At 36.1% G+C, this 22,954-nt stretch overlaps 1 protein-coding gene across 1 annotated transcript in view; it reads left to right on the top strand.

The window, feature by feature from the left end:
* Positions 1–22,954, top strand: part of LOC103189902 (latent-transforming growth factor beta-binding protein 2) — a 132,995-nt gene that overhangs the window by 71,234 nt on the left and 38,807 nt on the right. Inside the window, exons 10-18 of the mRNA XM_042338097.1 lie at positions 3,025–3,147; positions 5,144–5,308; positions 7,696–7,830; positions 8,682–8,701; positions 9,067–9,115; positions 10,032–10,130; positions 17,162–17,287; positions 17,615–17,740; positions 18,660–18,788. Coding sequence (XP_042194031.1) covers positions 3,025–3,147; positions 5,144–5,308; positions 7,696–7,830; positions 8,682–8,701; positions 9,067–9,115; positions 10,032–10,130; positions 17,162–17,287; positions 17,615–17,740; positions 18,660–18,788 — 972 coding nt within the window. The remainder of the gene's footprint in view (positions 1–3,024; positions 3,148–5,143; positions 5,309–7,695; positions 7,831–8,681; positions 8,702–9,066; positions 9,116–10,031; positions 10,131–17,161; positions 17,288–17,614; positions 17,741–18,659; positions 18,789–22,954) is intronic.

Genomic DNA, 22,954 nt, shown 5'->3' with positions numbered 1-22,954 from the left:
ACAGACAGACAGACAGACAGACAGACAGACAGACAGACAGACAGACAGAAAGAAAGAAAGAAAGAAAGAAAGAAAGAAAGAAAGAAAGAAAGAAAGAAAGAAAGAAAGAAAGAAAGAAAGAAAGTGGCAAATACAGGATTTAAAAATATATATTTTGTTTTCACCAAAACAAATTTAAATAATTAAAGGAACATTTATTTGCACCAGATTTCAAATCAGATTATTATATAACCATTAACATTTCTTCTGGGAACAGATGTTCCTAAACTAACCCAAGTACTCACATATTAAGATATATTCTATGAATTCTAATTAATTCTATGAGTTTTAGTCCAGAAATATATTTTGCTGTAAGGATTTCAATTGTATATGGGACAAATAGTGTATAAGACCTCTAAAAACTGAAGTATACCTGTGGTGAGTTAATTCTGGTCATTGTTATCATTGAATTGTATTCAACTGAATATGGCCTCAGAACCAATTGAAGTTATCATAAATGCAGCACAATGGAGAGTTTGAGGTGCATTAATCCAAAATAATCTACACCAAATGGAATGCAAGGATTATTATTATTAGAGGTACCTTAGGTAGGTAGGTAGGTGGGTGGGTGGGTAGAAAGAAAGAAAGAAAGAAAGAAAGAAAGGAAGGAAGGAAGAGAAAGGGCAATTTATCTTGCTCTCCGATTTAAATTCCTGCTGATAATGCCAGATATTCTACAGCCTTTATTTACCAAAACAAGCTATAATTATCAGGAGTACAGTATTTGTAGTTTTAGTACTCTCTTATCTTTGTTTTCCCTTTTCTAAAGCTGCCAAAACCTATGCCTGGATTTTGATACAAAATCTGTCATTGTTTTCAAACATTGTGCTTTCTGCAGCAAATTGGATTTGGTTTCCCATTCCAAATACTGCGCATAAATGTATTTTATCAATTTCTGATGTGTGTTTTTTTAATCATTCATTTGTTGTGAATACATTCTTACTGCAATTCAGTAAAACATTGTGGTGCTTTATGTCAATTCTAAACACAAATCTAAAAACACTGCAAAGGCAGTGTTTTTAGATTTGTGTTCACTAAAGCAATGTGAACCCTCATTTTGCCAAAATAACTAAGTAATTGTAAAAATGTTAACTTTGACTCGGGAATATCTTTGATATACTAATAATATGAGATGTAAGGTGTAAATCAAATAAGATGTAAATCAGCTAAAATATTCTTTGCATTATGATATAGTGCCTTTCGTGTTAGGAGAACATTTCAAGGCACTTAATAGGATTTTCTGCAAATTTAGTGACTGTAATTTGTAGATAAAGAATGCAAGGGATTAAATAAAACTCATGAATGACTAGAGAGGTCAGACTGGGAACCCAGAGGATGTGTATCCATGACTTAGTGACTAAGACCAAAGCTCCGGTTGCAAATTACTACAAACTGGTTCATTGTTGGCACTTGGGGCTCTGCAGCTGTGCAAAGGGAGACTAATAAAAAGAACAAAGTTATATATCATGGTAGTTGTAAAGCAGGCTCAAAGGAGTAAACAAAATTATAGCAGTATGGTTCTTGTACAAAGGGCGGTGTCATTGGCCCAACCACGTACAGCTGTTTCATCACTGACCTTTTCTACATCATGTCATGCTCTATTTGCTGAACACTGCACTGTTATATCATCATTTGCGTAGGAATATATTCATTTTTAATAAACATTTTTTAACTACTCTAAAACAAGAAACTATTGATTAGAATTAGGTGGTGGTATTGGGGAGGTGGGTGTTTCTATTTTGGAGATATTTATAACACCTCAGAGATTCTGTTTTGATTAATGTAAATATTGGCTTTAAGAATTGAAGAAGAATATATAATAAAAACACACACCTGGAAAAGTGTGCCTTAATTACTGACTGATACACAAGAATTTTTTTGACAGAAAGTTGAATTAATAGATTATTCCTGTCAGCAACTACTACAACAACAACAAAATAACATTTATATAGCCAGGATGCAAATCATTATAAATAATTACTTAGTTATGCTTTTTGTGAATTGAAAGCTGATTGGTTGAAAGGGTCCGAGTCATATTGAACAACAAAACTGGAAATGCGTATGGCTGACAGATTTTGAGGTCTGACACGTGACAGAATTTTAACCCATGACATATCCACCATGAGACACAATTGCACAGTAATTTAGTTCCTTAACATTGACTAATAAAATACATAAGATTTCTATATTCAGATTGCTGGAAATCTTACGTTTACTGCTAAATCAGTGCTGGAGGTAATTGCACTTAATGATTGTTTTGTCAGTACTGACAATATATTGCATTTTGTAATATAGGTTTAATACCTGGAATACAGTAACCTAATGCTAGTAGATGCCAAGTTTCGGGAAGACAGATTGAAACAACAAGAAGTTGCATTTATATAATGCTATTCACGTCGGGCAGACATCCCAATGTGTGGATGCATGGCACCATGTTGTACATTTTTGAAATTCAAAGTGATTTAACCCAACAGTGTTGGCTACTAGCTGCGTGAAGTGCTTTGAGACATTTTTCTAAAGTGAAAGACATTACCTGCATGCTAATGAGAAAGGTACATTTTTATTATCTTTATGATCTGTTCAGAAGGTAAGTATGCTTATTCTGCCTAATCTTTTATTGGATTAAAGTTTTCTCTGCTGATTACTTCTTGATTACCTATTGAAAATAGTAGTCCGAGACACAATCCTGCATAAACATCACTTTCTAAATATAAGTTGCTGTTGTTGAAAACGTATCAGGCAGTTCTCTGTATGTAAAACTAGTCCCAGATGCCTGACATGAGTGCATTCTTTTATGAAGAAAATGTGAAGTATATACCAGTTGCATTGAATAATTTAATTCATTCAGTGTGCTCAAGAATGCTTTTTTAGAAACTTCACTTGATCTCATATCCTTTAATTTCAAATGGCATGGCTTTTATAAGACATTATATGTCCTGCTATTTTTTACCTATCAATAAAACATTTGTCTCTTCTTACTCCCAGATATCAATGAATGTCTGATACCAGGAATCTGTCAACATGCTAACTGTCTGAATACCAGAGGCAGTTATAGATGTACCTGCAAGGCTGGCTATATGATGGATACATCCAGGAGGCACTGCATCTGTAAGTAATAATCTGATCATTCTCTATAATAAAAAGTCAGGCACACGTCTGGAGTCAGTTAAGACAGCAAGTTGGTCACCATTATATTCAAGTTATCATATGGTTTTAATAATGAGAGAACTGCAAAGGGACATACCAACAGATGCAAACTATAACACCAGAATATTCTACCGATAATGGTAAGAGGGTAGTGAGAGAAAAAGTTGAGCCCCGAGGGGACACAAAAGTTATTGAAAAAAGAACATAGTAAACATGGGAAATAACTACCATTTGCAAGTTTTTACCAGGGAGGGCACGAAATATATCCCATTCAACATCTGATTGAGACTCAGTATTTTTAAGGGCATTTTGTTGATTACGAGCTCAGGAAATTGCCTCTTCAGGTTTATTCATGGGATACTGCCCTAAGATTTTTTGACCTTTGAAAATAATTTCTGCTAAATGGGAATCGAAGACGGCAGCAGTCAGAATTTTCCAGCCAGGTTTGGATGCTATTATTTTTTCAAAATTCAGCGGATATTTCAAAATTCCTCTTAACCTTGCTCCTTAAATAAATTGGTTTAGAGATAGCATCATTTGGCCACTATTTTCAGTGCCTTTCTGAATTTTCTCCAGAGTAATTGGAATCCTTTAAAACACTGATAGCATTAATCTGATATGTGGTTTAACTGTGCAAAGAAATGTCTGCTATTCACGATTTTGGAAAATTTACCAACAAACAATGAATAATAGGTTCAAATACTGCCAATGGTTCAATTTATGCAAAGGGGAGAATAACTCCATTTTCCATGTCATTTTAGGACTTACCATGTTGTTTTAGGACTTACTATTGCTTTAAAGAGACAAACATCATAATGTGGAGAGAAGTGTTATGGTTACATTCAGGATCAATATACTGTACTTTAATAACAATTTGGCAATAACCCATTCTAAATGTTGTCACTATTGTAAATTCAGCATACATTAGCTGATAATTCTGCAGTCTGTAACAAAGCCCATTTATGTGTAATGATACTTGACAAGCTGTTGCAACTGTCACATACCAAATGCATTCCAACTCTCTATTGGCAAAAAGGAGACATTGTTCAATAGCTCTGTCTCACAAGTACTTATGAGAAGAATTCTGGCCTGAATGTCACTCACAGCCAAGAGGCAGTGCATGTAATTGTGTCAATCCTGCAAACCCAGCTGCCACAGTAGTGAATAATAGCAGTCAATACCTTTCTGCCAAAATTTTCACAGGTCCTTATAAACTTCTATTGAACCTTGGTTAGACCACACTTGGAGTACTGTGTACGGTTCTGGTCTCCATATTATAGAAAGGATATAATGGCACTGGAGATTTACAAGGATGATACCGGAACTGCGAGGTTATTTCTATCAGGAAAGGCTGAACATGCTTGGACTCTTTTATCTTGAAAAGAAGTGGGTAACAGGTGACCTGATAGAGGTCTTTGAAGTGATGAAAGGTTTTAATAGGGTCGATACAGGGAAGATGTTTCCACTTGTGGGGGGAGACCAAAACCAGGGGCCATCAATATAAAATAGTTACCAATAGATCAAATAGGGAAGTTAAAAGAAATGTCTTCACACAGAGAGTAGTGGGAATGTGGAACTTGCCAACAAGGAGTTGTTGAGGCGAATATCATAGATGCATTTAAGGGGAAGCTAGAGAGGTACATGAAGGAGGAAGGAATAGAAGGTTATGCTGATAGGCTTAGCTGAGGAAGGAGCATAAACGTGGAGCATAAATGCCAGGATAGACCAGATGGGCCAAATGGCCTGTTTCTGTGCTGTATATTCTATGTAATTCCATGTAATTCTATGTAATCCGTTAGGTCATCAAATACACATGGTTGCTCAGAAGCAGTTGACCATGAGTATTGGGTTATAATAGCTTATAACAGTTTAGAAATGGTGTGCCTTTTAAGCTTCTATCTAATGATCAAATTCTTAAAGTGAAAGTGTTTTGTAATTCCCTTCTCCTTTCTCTTAGCGGACAAAGCGGTTTCCGCAGAAAGAGGATTCTGTTTCAGATCACTGTCCAGAGGGAACTGCTCCCTTCCTCTTACTCAGCAGATTCCCAAACAGATCTGCTGCTGCAGTCGTGTGGGCAAAGGATGGGGTAGAAATTGCGAAAAATGTCCACTTCCTGGCTCAGGTAATTATTATTTAAGCGCTCTGGGACACTATCCTGTGTAAGGGACGCTTTATAAATGAAAGTTGATGTATTTAGGAATACTGCAGTTTTACAATGTTATAAATACAGCACAGTAAGTAATCTTTGGATCAGGAGAAGCTTTAGATTAGAGTAGGGACAGACTAGATGAATTCATTAAGTGGTGCAGATTTCAGACTTTACTCAACACTAAAAGGAATCTGTTCTGTTTCAGATCAGTTGGAAAGTTTTATGTTAGATCTGGGTTTTGATGCCAATCGGCACTGGCAAACCTTTGATTTTTCTTTTGGGTATTTATTTTTCAAGTAAAAGTTATTTTCGTCAAATCAGCATGACTGGACAGAAATCTGAAGAAACAAACATCCTCTTGGATTACACAATCCATTTAGACCTCCATGGTTGCAGCAACAAATATAGTGACTCCTGCAGATTAATTAATTAATTTTTTTCCCAGTGCATAAATGTAGCTTTAGCGCCTAACAAAACAAATAGATGTAATTTAAAATGAACTTGGCTTTGTGATTTTATGCATTGGTGGCTAATTACACATTGTTGAGATTCCTTAGAAAAACACCAGACCTTGGTGTGATTGACCTTATTGGTCTTATGATCTGTCTTATCCGGCTTTTCTCACAGCTCGCTGTCGTGATCGGGTTTCCTATTTCCAGCCTCAGTGCAAGATGTTCATCTGAGCTCCTGTCATTCAGTATGATTGATATGATAGCTTTGAACTTATTTCTAATCCGTAGAAAAGATTTTACAGCTATTATTCTTTAAAAATGAGTTTATAATAATCCTTGCATTTGATACAGCACCGTATCACGTCTATTCTGCCACTTGGAGAGTAGAGAGATGATCAACTTCCAGTGATCAATATCATACTTGTCTTACACTCAGCATTCTCCTTCCCTCAGCTCGCCATCTCACTGAGGTTCCCCAGCTAAGATAAAGTTAGGCCATCTTAAAACCATGAGGACAAAGTCCTTCAACTCTGTATTGCTGCATGTTGGTAAACCAATGTGCTAAATCATTGTTTACTAAACTTTGGATTAGTAATAAAGGTTACTGTCTTATTTACTTGCCTATTAAATCTGTGTCAACTTGGCTCAATTGGTAAAGTGATCTTTGGATCAGAAGACTATCAGCCTCGTGTTTGGACTTGAATTCATAGTTTAGATTGAATCTTAAGGGAAATACTGAAAGTGTTAAACCGAGGTCCAACTGGCTGTTGAGGTAAATGTTAAAGATGGGTCCTGTGTCCAGATTAGTCATTCACCACATGGCTGTTTGTGAGTTCTTAAAGTTATTGCAACGTTTAACTACAAACACAGGTACCACACTTGACAGTAATTACCTCTGCAGCACTTTGAGATGTTTGAATATAAGAAGGTACCACATAAAAATGTAATTGGTTCAGCCAATAAAATGAAATATTCCTCTTTCTTTAAATGGCTTTATGTTTAAGCCTTGTTTACAACAAAGACTTATTTCAGAGGCTTTACAAGCTCTTTACAAGCTACTCTGGATTTCCAATGTGATTTTTTTCATCCAGATAATTGATGAGTTGGAACATATGTTGAAGAAACAATTGTTCATAGTGAAAGTCATTTTTTTAAGACAAGGATCTGTCTTGAGTATTACTAATCAATACAAGGGAACGTCTGGTGAAGAAAGCCTTTTGATCTCATTCTTCCAGCATATCAGACTTACTGTCTTCCAATTACAGCATCAAGCTGTTTCACAAATAAGTAAAGTACCTGGCCTCAAGATCCTTCCTGGTAATTCATTCCAGCTGTTGATGTTTTCAGCTCCATTGGAAAGAAGAATTAATACACACTTAATGTACTGGTTACAGACGAACTGCTTCTCAGTACAGATTTGCTCTGCAAGTGTTCCATATTGAGAAGGTATTTCTTCTTAGAATGAATCTATGCAAACACTATTTCAGTGAATGAATAGTGAACCTAAGGAACAGGTTCCCTCGGGAGACGGTTGAAGCATGAATGTTGATTCATTCAAACACAGATTAAATAGTTTTCTTTTAGGAAATAACATTATGGGATACAGTACATAAGTAGTTTGGGACATACGTGCAAGCGATCACCTGGAAGGTGGAAGGCGAACTAGATGGATCACGGCCTTTTTTTGTCTAGCATTTCTTATGTTTCTTATGTTCTTCTCCAATGAATTTTAGATAAATTCTACATAATTTGCTCATCATTTCTGGTACACCATCCATGTAACCTAGTACTGTATTGGGCAGTACCTATGGTGACTAGGCCATCGGGGGGAATTTCAGTTTATAGCCTTGTATACCAGAACATATATGTATATTGCTGCTTTAATAATATTTTATGCTTTTCTTCCAGTTGTGTTTAATGAAATCTGCCCAGCTGGTCATGGTTATCATTATTCCAGATCTGACGTCCAGATCTCATTGAGGCCAGCTGAAGATCAAGATCTAGTTCGTATCAGCTCTCAACAACATTTCAACAACTATGAAGGTACTATTAAAGATTTATCTTCAGCTGAACAGCATAGGTTTACAAGAGTGAAATAATGCTAAACTTGTGGTAAAATCTATAGATTTTACTTGCTGAACATTTCATTTCTGGAACCTGTTTGAATGCAATCCAGATAAATCTTCTCCCTGTATTGCCCGGCAAGGCTTGTACGTAAAATGTGTTTGGAGGCTTCCTCAACCCAGTTCCTAATGATTGTGAGTCCACAGTACAAACTGCCTACAGTCAGATGTCTAGTGTGGGGAATGCAACAACAAACCTTACTGGTGCACATCTACTAGTTAATAATAACATAATATTCCTTGCATTTGATATAGCACCTTATCACATCATCAAGACATCTTAAAGCTAGGGTATCAAATACAAGGATTATTACAATACAATACAAAATGACATTTGTATAGCACTTTTACGTCAGGAGGACGTCCCAAGGCTCAATAATAACATTAATATTATTATAATGTTCAGTCCATTCTAAAATGGATGCTATAATATTTGCAGCACATTTTTCATGAGCTTGTCAATGAGATTCTTCATTTGTGATAACAGGAGCAACAACAGCTGCAATCATATTCTGTTCTCTTAGGTCCTTTTATTGGAGTGAGAACAACACCAAATGATGTTTTAGTCAGGAAATTAAAGAGGAGTTTCAGCAACATGACACTTAAGCCTTTAAGCCAATTATTTATAAGTCAAATGGATTTGAAGTCAGCATGGTTTTCTTTAGTTGGAATAGAAAATATGACTTCCACAATCACTTTGATGGCATTTTTTTAATGAAAAGATAAATCTATGATTTCTGCAACTATGACATTGTTTTTCTTCTTTTGCAGATGATACTTTCACAAAACCTGTAAGTATTTTTGTGAATGCTAAGAATATCAATCTTTAGATTTTGCTTACTTGCACTTTAGTAAAATGCTTATTATATTTCAGTTCAGTTCACGTAGAGCTAACTAGCGACTGTTTCAGTTCATGACGTGATGAGGGGAAGGACTGTGGCACAATATGTTATCCTTGAAATACAGATTAGCATGCAAAAAAAAACCTTTAAGAGATTAAATAAATTGTCTATGACAGTATAACTTGGATATTGCCTGTTGGAAGAAGTTAGTTAGAGTCTCATATTCTATGTTGTGTACTTACAACTAGTTTAAGGATAATGTTAAAATTATGGATTAGCATTTTGTATGTTGAATGTGATATTTTTTCACACAGCTTCATCCTTCTGTGCCTGTTCGTAATCCAAGCGTTGACACATACCCAGGTTAGTAGGGCCTCATTATCGTTAAAGCATACTTGACATTGGTATGCAAACATTTCTAGTTTTGTGATTCCTCCATATTAGCCACAAAAACATTAATGAACACTGGTTTACCTGCCATTTCACCAGGATTGTGAAAACATAAGATCGATGGTTTAATACAATTTGGACAGATGGGATAGAAATCATATAAATGATAGAAGATGGTTTGTGCTGCTTTGTTCAGAAAGCCTACACCAGTTCATCTTAGTATTAGCCAAGACAGACAAATTGAGTAGCATTCCTTGGTCACTAAGGAGATCCTTAGTATAAATTGATCAACTTGTAATTTGTTGTTGTTATTGTTGATGCAATCTTGTAGTTAATTCCAATAAGTTCTAGCTCTAAAACTCTGCTGCCCACATCCTTATTCTCACAAAACCTCCCTGCTCATCATCTCCATTCTTTCTAGGCTCCCTTTGCTGCAGGTCTCCCTCCCCCTCCCACCTCACCATCGGCAGCCGAACTCTCAGCAAATACCCACCCATCCTCTGGAACGCTCTCCCTCAACTCCTCCATCTTGCCCCTCTTGATAGATAGACAGACAGACAGACAGTCAATTCACTTTACAGTATATTCTGTGAAGCTTTGAGTCGTCTCGAAGAAGTGATAAAGCGCTGTATCTCTTCATTCCTTGTCCCCTCCCTCCCTCTCTGTTCTCCTCGCTCCCCAATCCACCATCGGAGGTCGTGCATTCAGCCACCACCCCCTGAAACTCTGGAACACTCTCCCTCAATCCGGACTTACCTGGACTAGTGCAAATACTCGGGGGGTGTGGGAGGTGGTGGCAGCTTCTTGATGGCCCCATGGGTTGGCCACCATTCTTGTGTTATGATGGGCTCTTCTGTAATTTGAACTGATGGACTTCTTTTTCCTCCAGTGGAGGTTGTAGTGAAGACAAGCCCACCCACGCCTGTGCACCTGATTCCTGAATCTGAAGCTGAAAATGCAGCTGCAGTATTTGCAGAAGAAATTTCAGGTAAGATTGCATACTCCTGATTTATGTTTTTGTACACCTTTTTTATCATATCTATATATGGGTAAGAAAGTAATCTGTTTTTAATGGCAATTTAATCTTTTGGAGTGAAAAGTGAGTCCTCAAACAAACACTAGAAGAGTTTGTTTCATTCATTAAAAAATGGAAATAGACAGTTGGCCAACAGATTTTAGAAATTATTCATTTCTAAAATCTGTGCAACAATTCACATTGAATGCAGTAAAACTCACAAAAGTCTTATCAGTCAGGGCCATAACATTTAATATGACTTATGCGAAGTTCGAGTTGTAGGCAACCATCTTGATGTCAAGATATATTTGTGATGATACTAAGAGAACACGAATATGCTTAACATCATTTGTTGCAGGAGCACTTTTCACTCCAACAAAATTAACTGCCATTAATCACTTCAGATTTCAGAGCTCTGGAATCACATAACATAACATAACATAACATAACATAACATAACATAACATAACATAACATAACATAACATAACATAACATGTAGGAGCAGGAGTAGGCCATTCGGCCCTTCGAGCCTGCCCCGCCATTCAATCATGGCTGATCTTCTAATCTAACTCCAGCTAATAACCTGATGCTGCCTTATCCCCATATCCCTTAATCCCTTTTGCAATAAGAAATCTATCTATCTCAGTCTTGAATATGTTCAAGAACTGAGCGTCAACAGCCCTTTGGGGTAGTGAGTTCCATACATTCACTGCCCTTTGAGTGAAGAAGGTCTTCCTCAACTCAGTGCGAAAGGGCTGCCTCTGATTTTAAGGTTGTGACCCCTGGTTTTAGTTTCTCCAACTGGGGAAACAATCTCCCACTATCCACTCTATCATTGCCCTTTGATGATCTTAGAGGTTTCTATAAGATCTCCTCTAATTCTTCTATATTCTAGAGAATATAGGCCCAAATTGGTCAGCCTATCCTCGTAACTCATCCCCTTCATCCCTGGCACTAACCCAGTAAATCTACGCTGCACCCCCTCCAAGGCAAGTACATCCTTCCTTAAATTAGGAAACTGCACACAGTATTCCAGGTGTGGTCTCACCAGGGCCCTATACAGTTGCAGCAAGACTTCCCTACTCTTATACTCTAATCCTTTCATAATGAACGCTAACATACCGTTCGCCTTCCTAATTGCTGCTGCACCTGCAGACTAACTTTCTGTGATTGGTGTACAAGGACACCCAAGTCCCTCTGGACGCTAACACATTCCAATCTCTCCCCTTCTAAAAAATAACCCGCTCTACTGTTTTTGCTTCCTAGGTGGATGACTTCGCACTTCCCTACACATTATACTTCATCTGCCACCTACCTGCCCAATCACCTAACCTATCTATGTCTCGCTGCATTTTTTTAATGTCGTCCTCTGTGTTGACACTTCCTCCTAGTTTTGTGTCATCCGCGAATTTAGATATATTAACTTCGATGTCCTCATCAAGATCGTTGATGTAGATGGTAAATAGCTGCGGCCCAAGGACTGATCCTTGTGGCACTCCACTAGTCACATCCCGCCAATCTGAAAAGGACCCGTTTATCCCTACTCTTTGTTTCCTACCCGTTAACCATTCCCCAATCCACGTTAATATGCTCCCCCCAATTCCATGGGCCCTTATCTTTTGGACTAACCTTTTATGCGGCACCTTATCGAATGCCTTCTGGAAGTCCAAATAGACCACATCCACTGATTCACCCTTATCTAGTTTCCTGGAAATGTCCTCAAAAAACTCTGAGATTTGTCAATCATGACTTCCTTTTGTAAAGCCATGTTGACTTGGCCTAATTATATTGTGGTCCTCTAAATACCGCACTACCACATCCTTAATCAATGATTCTAAAATTTTTTCCTATCACTGATGTGAGACTAACTGCCTATAGTTCCCCATGTTTTCCTTTCCACCTTTTTTAAATAGTGGTATGACATTTGCGATCTTCCAATCCATGGGGACTGTTCCAGAATCCAAGGAATTTTGGAAGATCAGACACAAGGCCTCCACTATCTCATAAGTTCCCTCTTTTAAAACCCTGGGATGCAAGCCATCTGGACCGGGGATTTGTCACTTTTTAGTGCTAACAGTTTCCCGAGCACCAATTCTCTACTAATGAAAATTTCCCTAAGTTACTCCCTGTCCATATCCCATTGGTATACCGACTTTTGCCGATTTGGTTTTCCCAATCTATGTGGAGATTGAAATCACAATATAAAGAACATAAGAGCATAAGAATTAGGAGCAGGAGTAGGCCATTTGTCCCCTCGAGCCTGCCCCGCCATTCAATAAGATCATGGCTGATCTATTCTAACTCCACCCGCCCGCCTTATCCCCATATCCCTTAATCCCTTAATAAAAGTGATATAAGACATTCAACCGTAACAATGCTGATCATCTAATAGTAGGTTTCTTTTGTAACCTTTGATCGTGTTGATTTAGAGGGTTGTTGGATAATAATATTAATGCAAGAATTTGTATAAATCCATTTTTAGCATACATAAGAGTATTACAGGATTTTCTTTCATCAAAGTTTTCATAGTGTTGCAAAAATCCTCAATAATCTGTAACTGATTCTTTGGTGTTCGTGGTACAATCAACTTTCTGTAACTGGCATTTCTAAACCTAATTCAGTCTTACTTTACTTCATGGTTCATTCACAACTGTTCCTGTTCCTGTTCGATGGACAAAATCGGGACAGCTTCTCATGCTTCCTATAAGCAGAATAACACCCATATTTTAGTGCTTTTAATGAAACTTATGTTTTTTTCAAGTTTCTGTAAAAATGCGTGCATTTTAAGTGGCAAATCTCCAAGCTCTAAGAAGAGTAGGGATCTGTATTTGGGCAGAGAAAATAAAGTAGGAGTGATGCCAAATAGAGGTCATGTTTCCCACCATAAATATGCCTCGCTTAGATTAACACAATTCACTAAAACGCATTACTTTTAGTAAATGTAAAAGAACAGGTGTCCTGAAAAGTATAACATTCTGATGGAATTTTTGGTCAATATCCCTTTTGTGTCTAAGTTTAAACAAAATAACACCCTAGGGTTACATTTTCAAGATTACACCATGATCACATCTGGTAACTGAAGTGCAGAGGCAAAATATGACCTGACAAGCACCAACAAATCTATAGGAGAAACTTAATCCCATTGCAGGCTGGCTAAACCACTGCACCAACACGATGGGAAGCCAAAAGCAATAAAACTAAAAAGGGACTTGTCAGGGACACTAAAGACAAATGAAAAACAATAAAAGGCATAGAAAAACTGAGGTGACCCATAAAAGATGCCAGGAGAGCCTGCTGTCTGCTGTGTCTAGATTAGAGGCCAGAATTTCATTTTCTAGAAAGAAAGCAATTGTACTTGGTTGTATTTAGAGAGAACTGGCATTTGAAATAGAAGCAAATAAAATATACTTTTTATTTTTAATTCTTGATTATGTGACAGTCTGACTCAGCTGTGCTGGGGCATGCTGCATTGTTGGAGGGTTTCACTTTAGATGAGACATTAGCCAAGGACCGTCAGATAGACCTTAAAGATCCCACGACACTATTCAACAACAATAACAAATTACATTTGTATAGCGTCTTTCACATCGGAAGGAAATTCCCTTCAAAAAGAGAAGGGAATTTCTCCTAGTGTCTTTGCCAACCATCCCCAAATAAAATTGGTTGTTTAGTTAATGACTGTTTGTAGGCCATTTGCTGTGTGCAAATATGAAATAAAAACAGAAAATGCAGCAACTCAAAGGAAACGACAGGTTAATGTTTCATGTGTGGCTCTTCATTAAAACTAAATTGGTTGTGCTGGAGAAGAACATATAGAAAAGAGGGAAGTTAAAGATCTTGCACAAAAAGAGGAGGATGTTTCCTGGTCAGTAATTCCCCAGATTAATTTGTCATCCTTTTCATGGATGTTTGGGGACATGGCTATACGTAACTTGGGTACAAGTACAGCCAGTACACTGTACAGACTTTTTGTGAAGTATTTTGGGATGTTGTAAGCATTATATCAAATGCAAGGACTATTATTATAACAGAAGGGATTTATCCCTTTACCTATAAATTTACAGCACAGAAAAAGGCCATTGGGCCCATCGTGTCAAAAACAGAAATCAGTTGCAGTGCTCTTTATGTGCTGATGAAGGAATAGCTTGCCTTATCTTATCTGCAACATGGTAAGGGAGAGATAGGTGAAAGTATATCACAAACCTGATTATACTCCAAGTAAACATCATCTATATACTTCTATACCTCTATGAGTTAGACTTGCCTTAAGCAATAAGTGGTGTTGGTGGTAGGGCATCCTTTATCAGCTTTTTACATTTGGTAGAAGGCTATTTGATAGATGTGTTTTCCCCAAATTGTAAACTTGTTTTGTCTTCCAAGACTACATTGTGAGCATATTTAAAGAATTTGGAATTTGGCATTGGCTGAAAAGTCTCCCTTATATTGGCTCAAGCTGATTCTTCCATTATTCAACTTTTGCTGGAACTAATGTGTGAGTCTGTGAAGAAAATCGCTAGAGACTTAGATCACGGATGGATCAATTCCATAATTTCTAATGCTGGGGACTTTTTAAAAGATGAATCAGGCATGACAAATATAAATTTCCAAAGATGGGGAATTTAAATGATTAATGTCAAAGACTCCTTTGTGGTACTGGTAAGGTTGGCAGAACACATCATTACCAACATCAATAAACATAGGCTTCAAGGAGTATGAGTAGCGTTATATAAACCTAACCAAAATTCCCTTTCTGTCAAAGTACTAAAAGAGTTTAAAGTATTATTTTTATACGTCTGCCAAAAACTTTATTCTCTAAGAACATGTATTATATCTTGCTTGCAAAATCCATTTCCATTAGGAATGAATCCTGCACAGACTTCACTGCAATACAAATTTGGCAATATAAATCATTTAGCATACAAGAATAAACATCATCCCCTCTGATTGCAGGTATTATATCAGTATTCCTGTGTCAGTGGATTACAATGGCTATCTGGTCCTTAACCTATTGAATCATTTAGATTTCTCCACGTCTCTAGGTATGTAAAGGATATCAGTGGTGTAACAGTTTGTGGCTTGATATTACTGCTGTTCCATCTCCTCATATTCTTCATTGGGTTAAAGAATGAGATTTATATGAGATAAAGAATGAGGGATAAGAAAATCATGTCTAAAATGAGATTACTGCAACTCTGCCGGCATCAATTCTAAACTTGCCATTAGTTTATGTTTGTGCATCTGAACTAGTTGTAATCCTTAGCTCAAAGCAGAACATACATCAAATAGCATTGAGTTCCAATCTGATGTATGTTTTATAATAATAATAATAATCCTTGCATTTGATATAGCACTTTTCACGTCTTCTCGATGTCTCAAAGTGCTTCACAGAATATACTGTAAAGTGAATTGACTGTATATTTGTGGGCGAAACGCGGCAGCCAATTGCGCACAGCAATGTCCCACAAACAGTCGTGGATTGAAAATGACCAATTTATTATTGTTTTGTTTTTTTGGAGGGATTATTATTAGGTGTGCGGAGTAAGGAAACTTGCCCAAGGTTTCACCCTGATGCCTGGAATTGAACCCAGGTGTCTCGCTTGCAAGGCGAGTGCTCTAACCACTGAGCTACAGGACTCCAGATGTTCCATGAGAGGTGAACATCAGTAATAATAATAATCCTTGCATCTGATGCACCGCTTTATCACTTCTTTGAGATGTCTCAAAGCACTTCATAGGTCTAAAGCCATTTGATAAACTTTACTTTAATAATTTTGTTTACCAGCTGCTTTAGAATTAGAAGTATGAGGTGGACATCTTTTTTAAATTCTACGCTAGCAGACAAAACAAAGTAGGCATTATTTTTGGAAGAGTTGTACGTTTGATACAACACTAAACTAGTTGTGATTGTGGTTACTGGAATTGCTATTATTTGATTTTTTGATGAACTTTGTGAAATTACCTTTTTTTTAGCACAAACATTTAGTAAAGTGCTGTGTTTTAAAGGCAGGACAGCAGGGAACTGATACTAGAAGTCATACTAACATATCTGAGTTAGACATCTGTGTTTTTATGCTGAGTGGTCTGCTGTTTTAACATTTTAATAATTTTTTTTAAACTACATTTGGCACATGTTTACAATTGCAACTGTGGTTAACTTTTGGCACCATTCTGTGAAATCATATTGTCTCGTGGGTTTAAGATCAACTTGCTTTGGGGAGTAGGGCAAATGAGAGGTGATCTTAACACTTGCTCTGCTGAATAATAAAGAACTGTCAGCTGGACTTTCAAGAGCCAAGAATGGCTTAGTAGGTAAAAGCTATACAAACTAGCAGAAAGTCACAGATGTGAAATCCAGTCCGCATTGAGTTATCTTAGCTGGGACAGCAGTAGAAAAAACATAACTGATTTAATTGCTGAAGTTGAGGAGGAGAAAATTAAATTTCACAAGATCACAAGGTTGATTTAGATAAAGAAGGCTTTTTGACCCATCTAATCTCATCCTACCAGAATATGCCTGTGCAGTTTCAGTCCAATTCTCGGTTTACATTATTGTGCAGCAAATTCCTCCCCCAATTGACAATCAACATAATGAAATGATTGAAATTGACATGATATTTTCTGTTCCATATGGTGTTAACTGTGTGCATAATGTAAGCCTACAAAGGTTCCAGTTGTGAAGGGTACCATTATAATGTGATGAATTGCAGGATTATTGACAGAATTTCTTGTTTCTTTATGGAAATTAATAATAATAATAACCTTGCATTTGATATAGCTCCTGATCACGTCTTTGAGACGTCTCAAAGCGCTTCTCAGAACATACTTTAAAAGTGAATTGACTGTGTATTTTGTGGGCGAAAAATGGCAGCCAATTGAGCACAGCGGCGTCCCACAAACAGTCGTGGATTGAGGGACCAAATTATTCTTTTTTTAAGGGATTATTACCCCCGGAAAAGCATTTACTCAGCATTTATTATTCCATGTTTCTTTTTATACCTACAGTAACAGATATATGTGATATTTCACCAAACATTTGTGGTCCGGGACATTGCATCAGTCGAGAAGGTAGTTACACATGTAGCTGTGACCCTGGCTATCACCTAGACAGCCAACATACCAAGTGTGTTGGTAAGAAACTCTTTATAAATGTTCTTTGCGAATAATTGAAATTAGCTGATCATAGTCTACAATAAAACACATTCGGATTAATTTGATTAAAATAATTTTTTGTAATTCTGGTTATTTTTTATGCTTATTTTGCCTTTTGAAAGTTAGCTGTAAGGATATTATAATAATCCTTGGATTTGGCATAGCACCTTTTACATCAGGCGAATGTCCCAAAGTGCTTCACAGGATATATTGTAGAGTGACTATATGTTTTGGACAGACGTGGCATCCACGTTTTGCACACAGCAGTGTCCCATGATTGTTACTGACGCTGATATTATTTTACAGACTATGATGAATGCAGGCAAATTCCACAGCCTTGTAACTATGGAAAATGTGAAAACACTGCAGGAGATTACCGATGTATATGTTCAGCAGGATTTATACCTAACCAACAGGGCACAGACTGCTTAGGTAAAAAAAATGTTTTTTTGTTGCTTTGTTCAATGCTTTCTCTGCCCAATGCTGATATCTGAAGAATTCAATGGCTGAAACTACTGGTATTGTAAAATGCACCATAATAGAAAAACTGGCACTAAATTAATGCGAACATGAAAAACGGTAGAGTTGAAGTGAATTTAACGCATCTATATATTTTATAACATTTCATCGTGATTATTGGAATAAAATTCCAACAACTTAAATAGTAAATAATGAATCTCTTTAGCCTTTTTTTAAAATTCTGTTTAGTATCAATTTTAGGTTATTTATTCATTCATCAAAAATTCCACGTTAAGTAAAATTGTTAGCAAACACAGTTGAGTAGATGCTCACAGCAAAGGCTGTTGACTTTTCTGGTTAAAAGGAAGAAGTAAGGTAGCAAATGGAAAGTGCAAATGGAATCTGATTTCTGGTAAAAAATAATGAATTACCATTTTTAATTCAAAATGAAGGTAAATTAAATTTTTATCAACACGGTTTTCCCAAAATAGAAATGATTTGGGTTTACAGATTCTTGAGTTGATTCCACTTCTCCGCATGCAAGGATGACCAAAGTGAAAGATGACTCAATAACCATAAATATTTTCAATGCTTCCACTAAATACATCCATACATAGTTGATGAATTTGATTCTGGTGAAGGCTTTCTGTTATTACTGTGGAAAGAAGAACCATATAAGTTTCCATGAGATTCATTCAGTGGCAATACAATATGAAACTACTAGTTCAAAAGTCTAACAATGTTTTTTATAATTCATTCAACCAATTACGTGACAATTTAAATGACTGAAATTGTTTTCCAAGAGAAATCTGCCTAATGATGCATTACAAAAACATTTCCTATGGCCCTATCATTTACATGATCTTCTGAATGTTTGTGTTTGGATCTGAAGATATCGATGAATGTGAACAGGATCCATGTGAGGGAAAAGGTCGTTGCATTAATATGGTGGGGACACACTCCTGTGCCTGCTTTTCTGGCTACACATTAGTCATTTTACAAGAGAAGCAAACTTGCCAAGGTCAGTATTGATTGTGTTAGGAAACATAACCATATAATTTAGTTTTTTAATACCAAGCAGAGTGTTTATGATTCTGTTTTATGTCCAACCATAATAATACTTGTACATAATTCATTGTTGTATCACTTAGAGAAGAGGACTTGAAAAAGTGATATGATTAAAATATTCAAAATAATAAATGGAATCGACAAGAAAGATAGGGAATTATTTTTCTCTGCATATAATCTGTATATTATTTCCCCTATAAAAATATTGTCAAGATGTATCAAATTTTTTCACCCTTTAATTGGTTCATTCCTTTACAGGGTTGTCTTTTTATTATATTTCTTTTACACATGTTGAAATCTGTTTGCATTTTGATGTCTATAGTTAGGTGAAAAACAGATTATAGTATCAGTTTCCCTCCTTTGAAAATTGCCAGTTTCCTGCATTATTTAGAAAAAAATATATTTATAAATTCACGATATTTCTGGCTGTCTCTCTGTTCTGATATTCTTATACTAAACTAAACTCTTTGAAGCAATATTGTTCAGATTTGATCATAATAATAATCCCTGCATTTGACATAGTGCCTTATCACAACATTGAGACGTCTCAAAACACTTTGCAGGATATACTGTAAAGTGTAGTGACTGGGTATTTTGTGGGCGAAACGCGGCAGCCAATTACGCACAACAATTTCATGCATTTCCATTATGCATGAAATTATATTAAATGTCTTAAAGGTCTGGCAAAGCCATTGATTTTTTAGTCTGAATTGAATATACTAATGGAAAACAAATGTTATATAAAAGTATTCTATTATTAATTGAATTATAATAATGTAAAGTATAATTTCACAGATTTGCAGTAAGCCAATTGATGGAAGGCAAGATAAGTATGCAGTAAAGTCTATCAACTTGGATAATTAGCAATATATCTTAAACAAGGACTGCTCAGCATCTGTTCCTAGTTCCAAACTTCCTCTTTTGTGATAATAAATATCAGTCCCACTTCTAACTAAAGCTTTATTTAACACTTTGAAATTCAGTCCCTGTTAAGACAAGCTTTGTTACAGCAAGTATATGCTTATAATCATCAGATTAGCAAGTGGAAATAATTTTCACCCTGGTTCAAAAATGTGAAAAATGTAATTATTTTGGTGTCTCACAGTGTCTATTATGCATGAAATTGATTCTGGATGCAGTACTAGCACATGTGCATCAAACATTGATTTGATAATTGTAGATTGTTTACAGCACTTTTTCACACACAAAGTGTGGGTGGGTCGTGGAAATCTGGAACTCTCTTCACCAAAAGGCTGTGGATTATGGCTGGATCAATTGAAATTTTCAAGACTGAGGTGGAGAGATGTTTGTTAGGTCAGGGTATCAAGGAATATAGAGCAAAGGCGGGTAATTGGAGTTGAGGTAAAGATCAGTCATGATCTAATAGAATGGCGGGACATGCTACAAGGGGCTGAATGGCCTATTCCTCTTGCTTTGTTCCTTAAAAGGAGGCCATTTTGCCCATCATTTCTAGATAGGTTTAATTTCCCCATTGCAGCTATCACTCTAATCACTTCTTCTGCTTCCTCAAATATTGCGAATTATTTTTTAAGTACTTATTTGCTCAAGTCCCATTTAATTACATTAAAGTACTTCCTTGCACTAAAAGTCAAATTAGCTTAATTTTGTAATAGATTAGATGATATAACGGTAGAAACACGAATTCTAACATATACTAAGTTATATAACTCTTATTACTGAAATAATGAGTCTGTTTCCTGCTGAGCAGCCATTGTTGTGGTCCAAGATGTAGACAAGCTTTAAAGCCATGCCAATAAATGTTATTACAAAGGAAAGAAAATTGAGTGACATTAAATTTTGGCTTTAATGAATGTGATGAATTAGAAGATTATTAAAATCGATATTTATGAAATTGTGTTCATGCAATTATTCTTAATACATGTTGGTAATAACCCCACCATTTAAACCATTAAATATGTTTGTACCTTACAGTGATAAATGGATTTTTGCATCAACGCCTAAGAATGATGCTTTAAGAAATTGAATAATTAACAGCGTTAATAATTAAATATATTTTCTAAAGAAAGAAAGAAAAAGAAATTGGATAATATTCTGAACATCCAACTTCCTTCAGCATTGTGTTTTACCATCAGTAATAATTTATCTTTTCTTTTAGTTTTCAAAGCAGGATTTGTTAACCTGCTTGACTTTCACTACTTTTTTCATTTTATCTCCAATTCCATGTTTCATTATACTTATTTCATGACTGTGAAATATTTTGCAAATTATGCAATACTGTATTTTTCAAGAGTGAAATGAATTCCAGTGGATCCAAATGCTTAATTATCACCACCGATGAAATGCAACATATAATAAGTATATGGATCCTTCAGAATTTATATAGATACAGTATAAAAAATTGCCATCCATATGATGTGTGCACACTGGGGCATTCAGTGCTCAGTGATATTAGAAGTGGATGGAAGTGTCTAAGAGCTAGTCTGATGATACAGTGGTCATAATCAGGTTTGCTCCCACATATTATAAATAGGCTGTCAGAGAGAATAAGAGACAATCAGCACAACCTGTATATTGTGCTACTCAGTAACACTTTTAAATACTTTTAAGAAATATGTGCTCTAAAGAAGTTTATAGTTTGAATCTTTGAGGAATGAAAAAGTCTATGCAGCTTAATGCATCTTCCAGGTTATTTTTCAGGTCTTCCTGAAACCCAGGTCCCTCTGCTGTGATATAAGGAAATGATTTTTAAGAGATCACATGTTAAGTGAATGATAAAACATATTGCAACAGCTCAAAAAGTCTCAGTAAATGAAGAGAATTAGACTTTAAAGCATAGTTTCGACCAAATGTGCTACTTCAATCAAACAACTGTGGTAGTAAAGCAAAAATTATAATAACGCATTCTTTAAATCAGGAAATGAGAAATAACAAATGAACCTTGTGTAAGTGCACTCTTTGATTATTTCACTCTTGGTCAGGCTGAGCTTGTGCTTTCTGCTGTCCAGAGATAGCATTTATTTTTCTTAGTTGACATATGGCAGTAATCAATAACATGGCCTTTTGATTGAAAAAATAATGAGCGAATTATGAATTTAATTCCAAACACAAAATGAATACTTTGGATTAATTTCAAGGATATCCAAATGTATCCATTCAAACATGCCCTATTCAGATGCTTTTAATTTGATTGTGTACCTCAATTGTAATTATAAATCATTATGCCCACCATGTGTCCTCCACCTGTTTCACTGACCCCCTCAGATTCTGTTGACAACTAGTAGAAATCTAAGTCATTAACTCAAATTATAGAACCAGTTTGTATTCAGTAATTTATCTCATTGCTGTTTGTGGAATATTGCTGGTGCAAATTAGCTGCCATATTAGGTTAGATTACCATCAATACACATCAAAATAAATCATGGGCTGAACAACTTTGAGACATTGCAACTCTGTGAGGAGCTTTATCAACTGATACGACTTATGTCAGGTTTGCTGTATACACTGTCTTATTTCAAGCACTATCCTGTAAACTATGACATCTTAATTTGAAACTTTAAATCCACAAATCTATTATTTGTCTGCAATTGTCTCATTTTTGTCATAAAAATCTTGACCATTATTTAATAGGAAGAAACGTTTGTTACTGTTTGTCTCAGTGCTCCACAAATGAATGTATTCACTGATTACTCTATAGGCTAAGCAATGAGTCCTAAGTCTGGAATCTTACTGAAGTGGCTACGTATTACTGATGTGTATTATTCAGTTTTGCTAGAGAATTTGACAGCAGGCACATCAAAGCCAAACTAATCTGGCCCTCACCTGACATGCACCATTATTACGCCTGTAACAATTGCTTTGTAGTGGTCAGGTGAGGGAAACAGGGAACTTGAACACTACAGGGGACAGGACAATAATTTTCCTAGACCAGCCAATGATTTAAGGAATAATTATGGGTGGTAGAGTAAGGTTTTACTTGTTAAATTGTGGTCAAATTGAGGTTGGCTATTTCACAAAGCTTCAAAGTGGAAAATTGTGTCCAATCAAACCAACTTCCAACTTTCTGAAGTTACAAGCAAGGCTGGCTCTATCTCAGCCCCTGCTTGGCTATGAGAAAATCACAAAAGAAAATGGAAAATT

Source organism: Callorhinchus milii, unplaced genomic scaffold (genome assembly GCF_018977255.1).
Source record: "Callorhinchus milii isolate IMCB2004 unplaced genomic scaffold, IMCB_Cmil_1.0 Scaffold9, whole genome shotgun sequence".
NCBI classification, from domain to species: domain Eukaryota; kingdom Metazoa; phylum Chordata; class Chondrichthyes; order Chimaeriformes; family Callorhinchidae; genus Callorhinchus; species Callorhinchus milii.
Note: the sequence above shows the minus strand (reverse complement) of the source record. Positions and strands in the feature narration are given on the sequence as shown.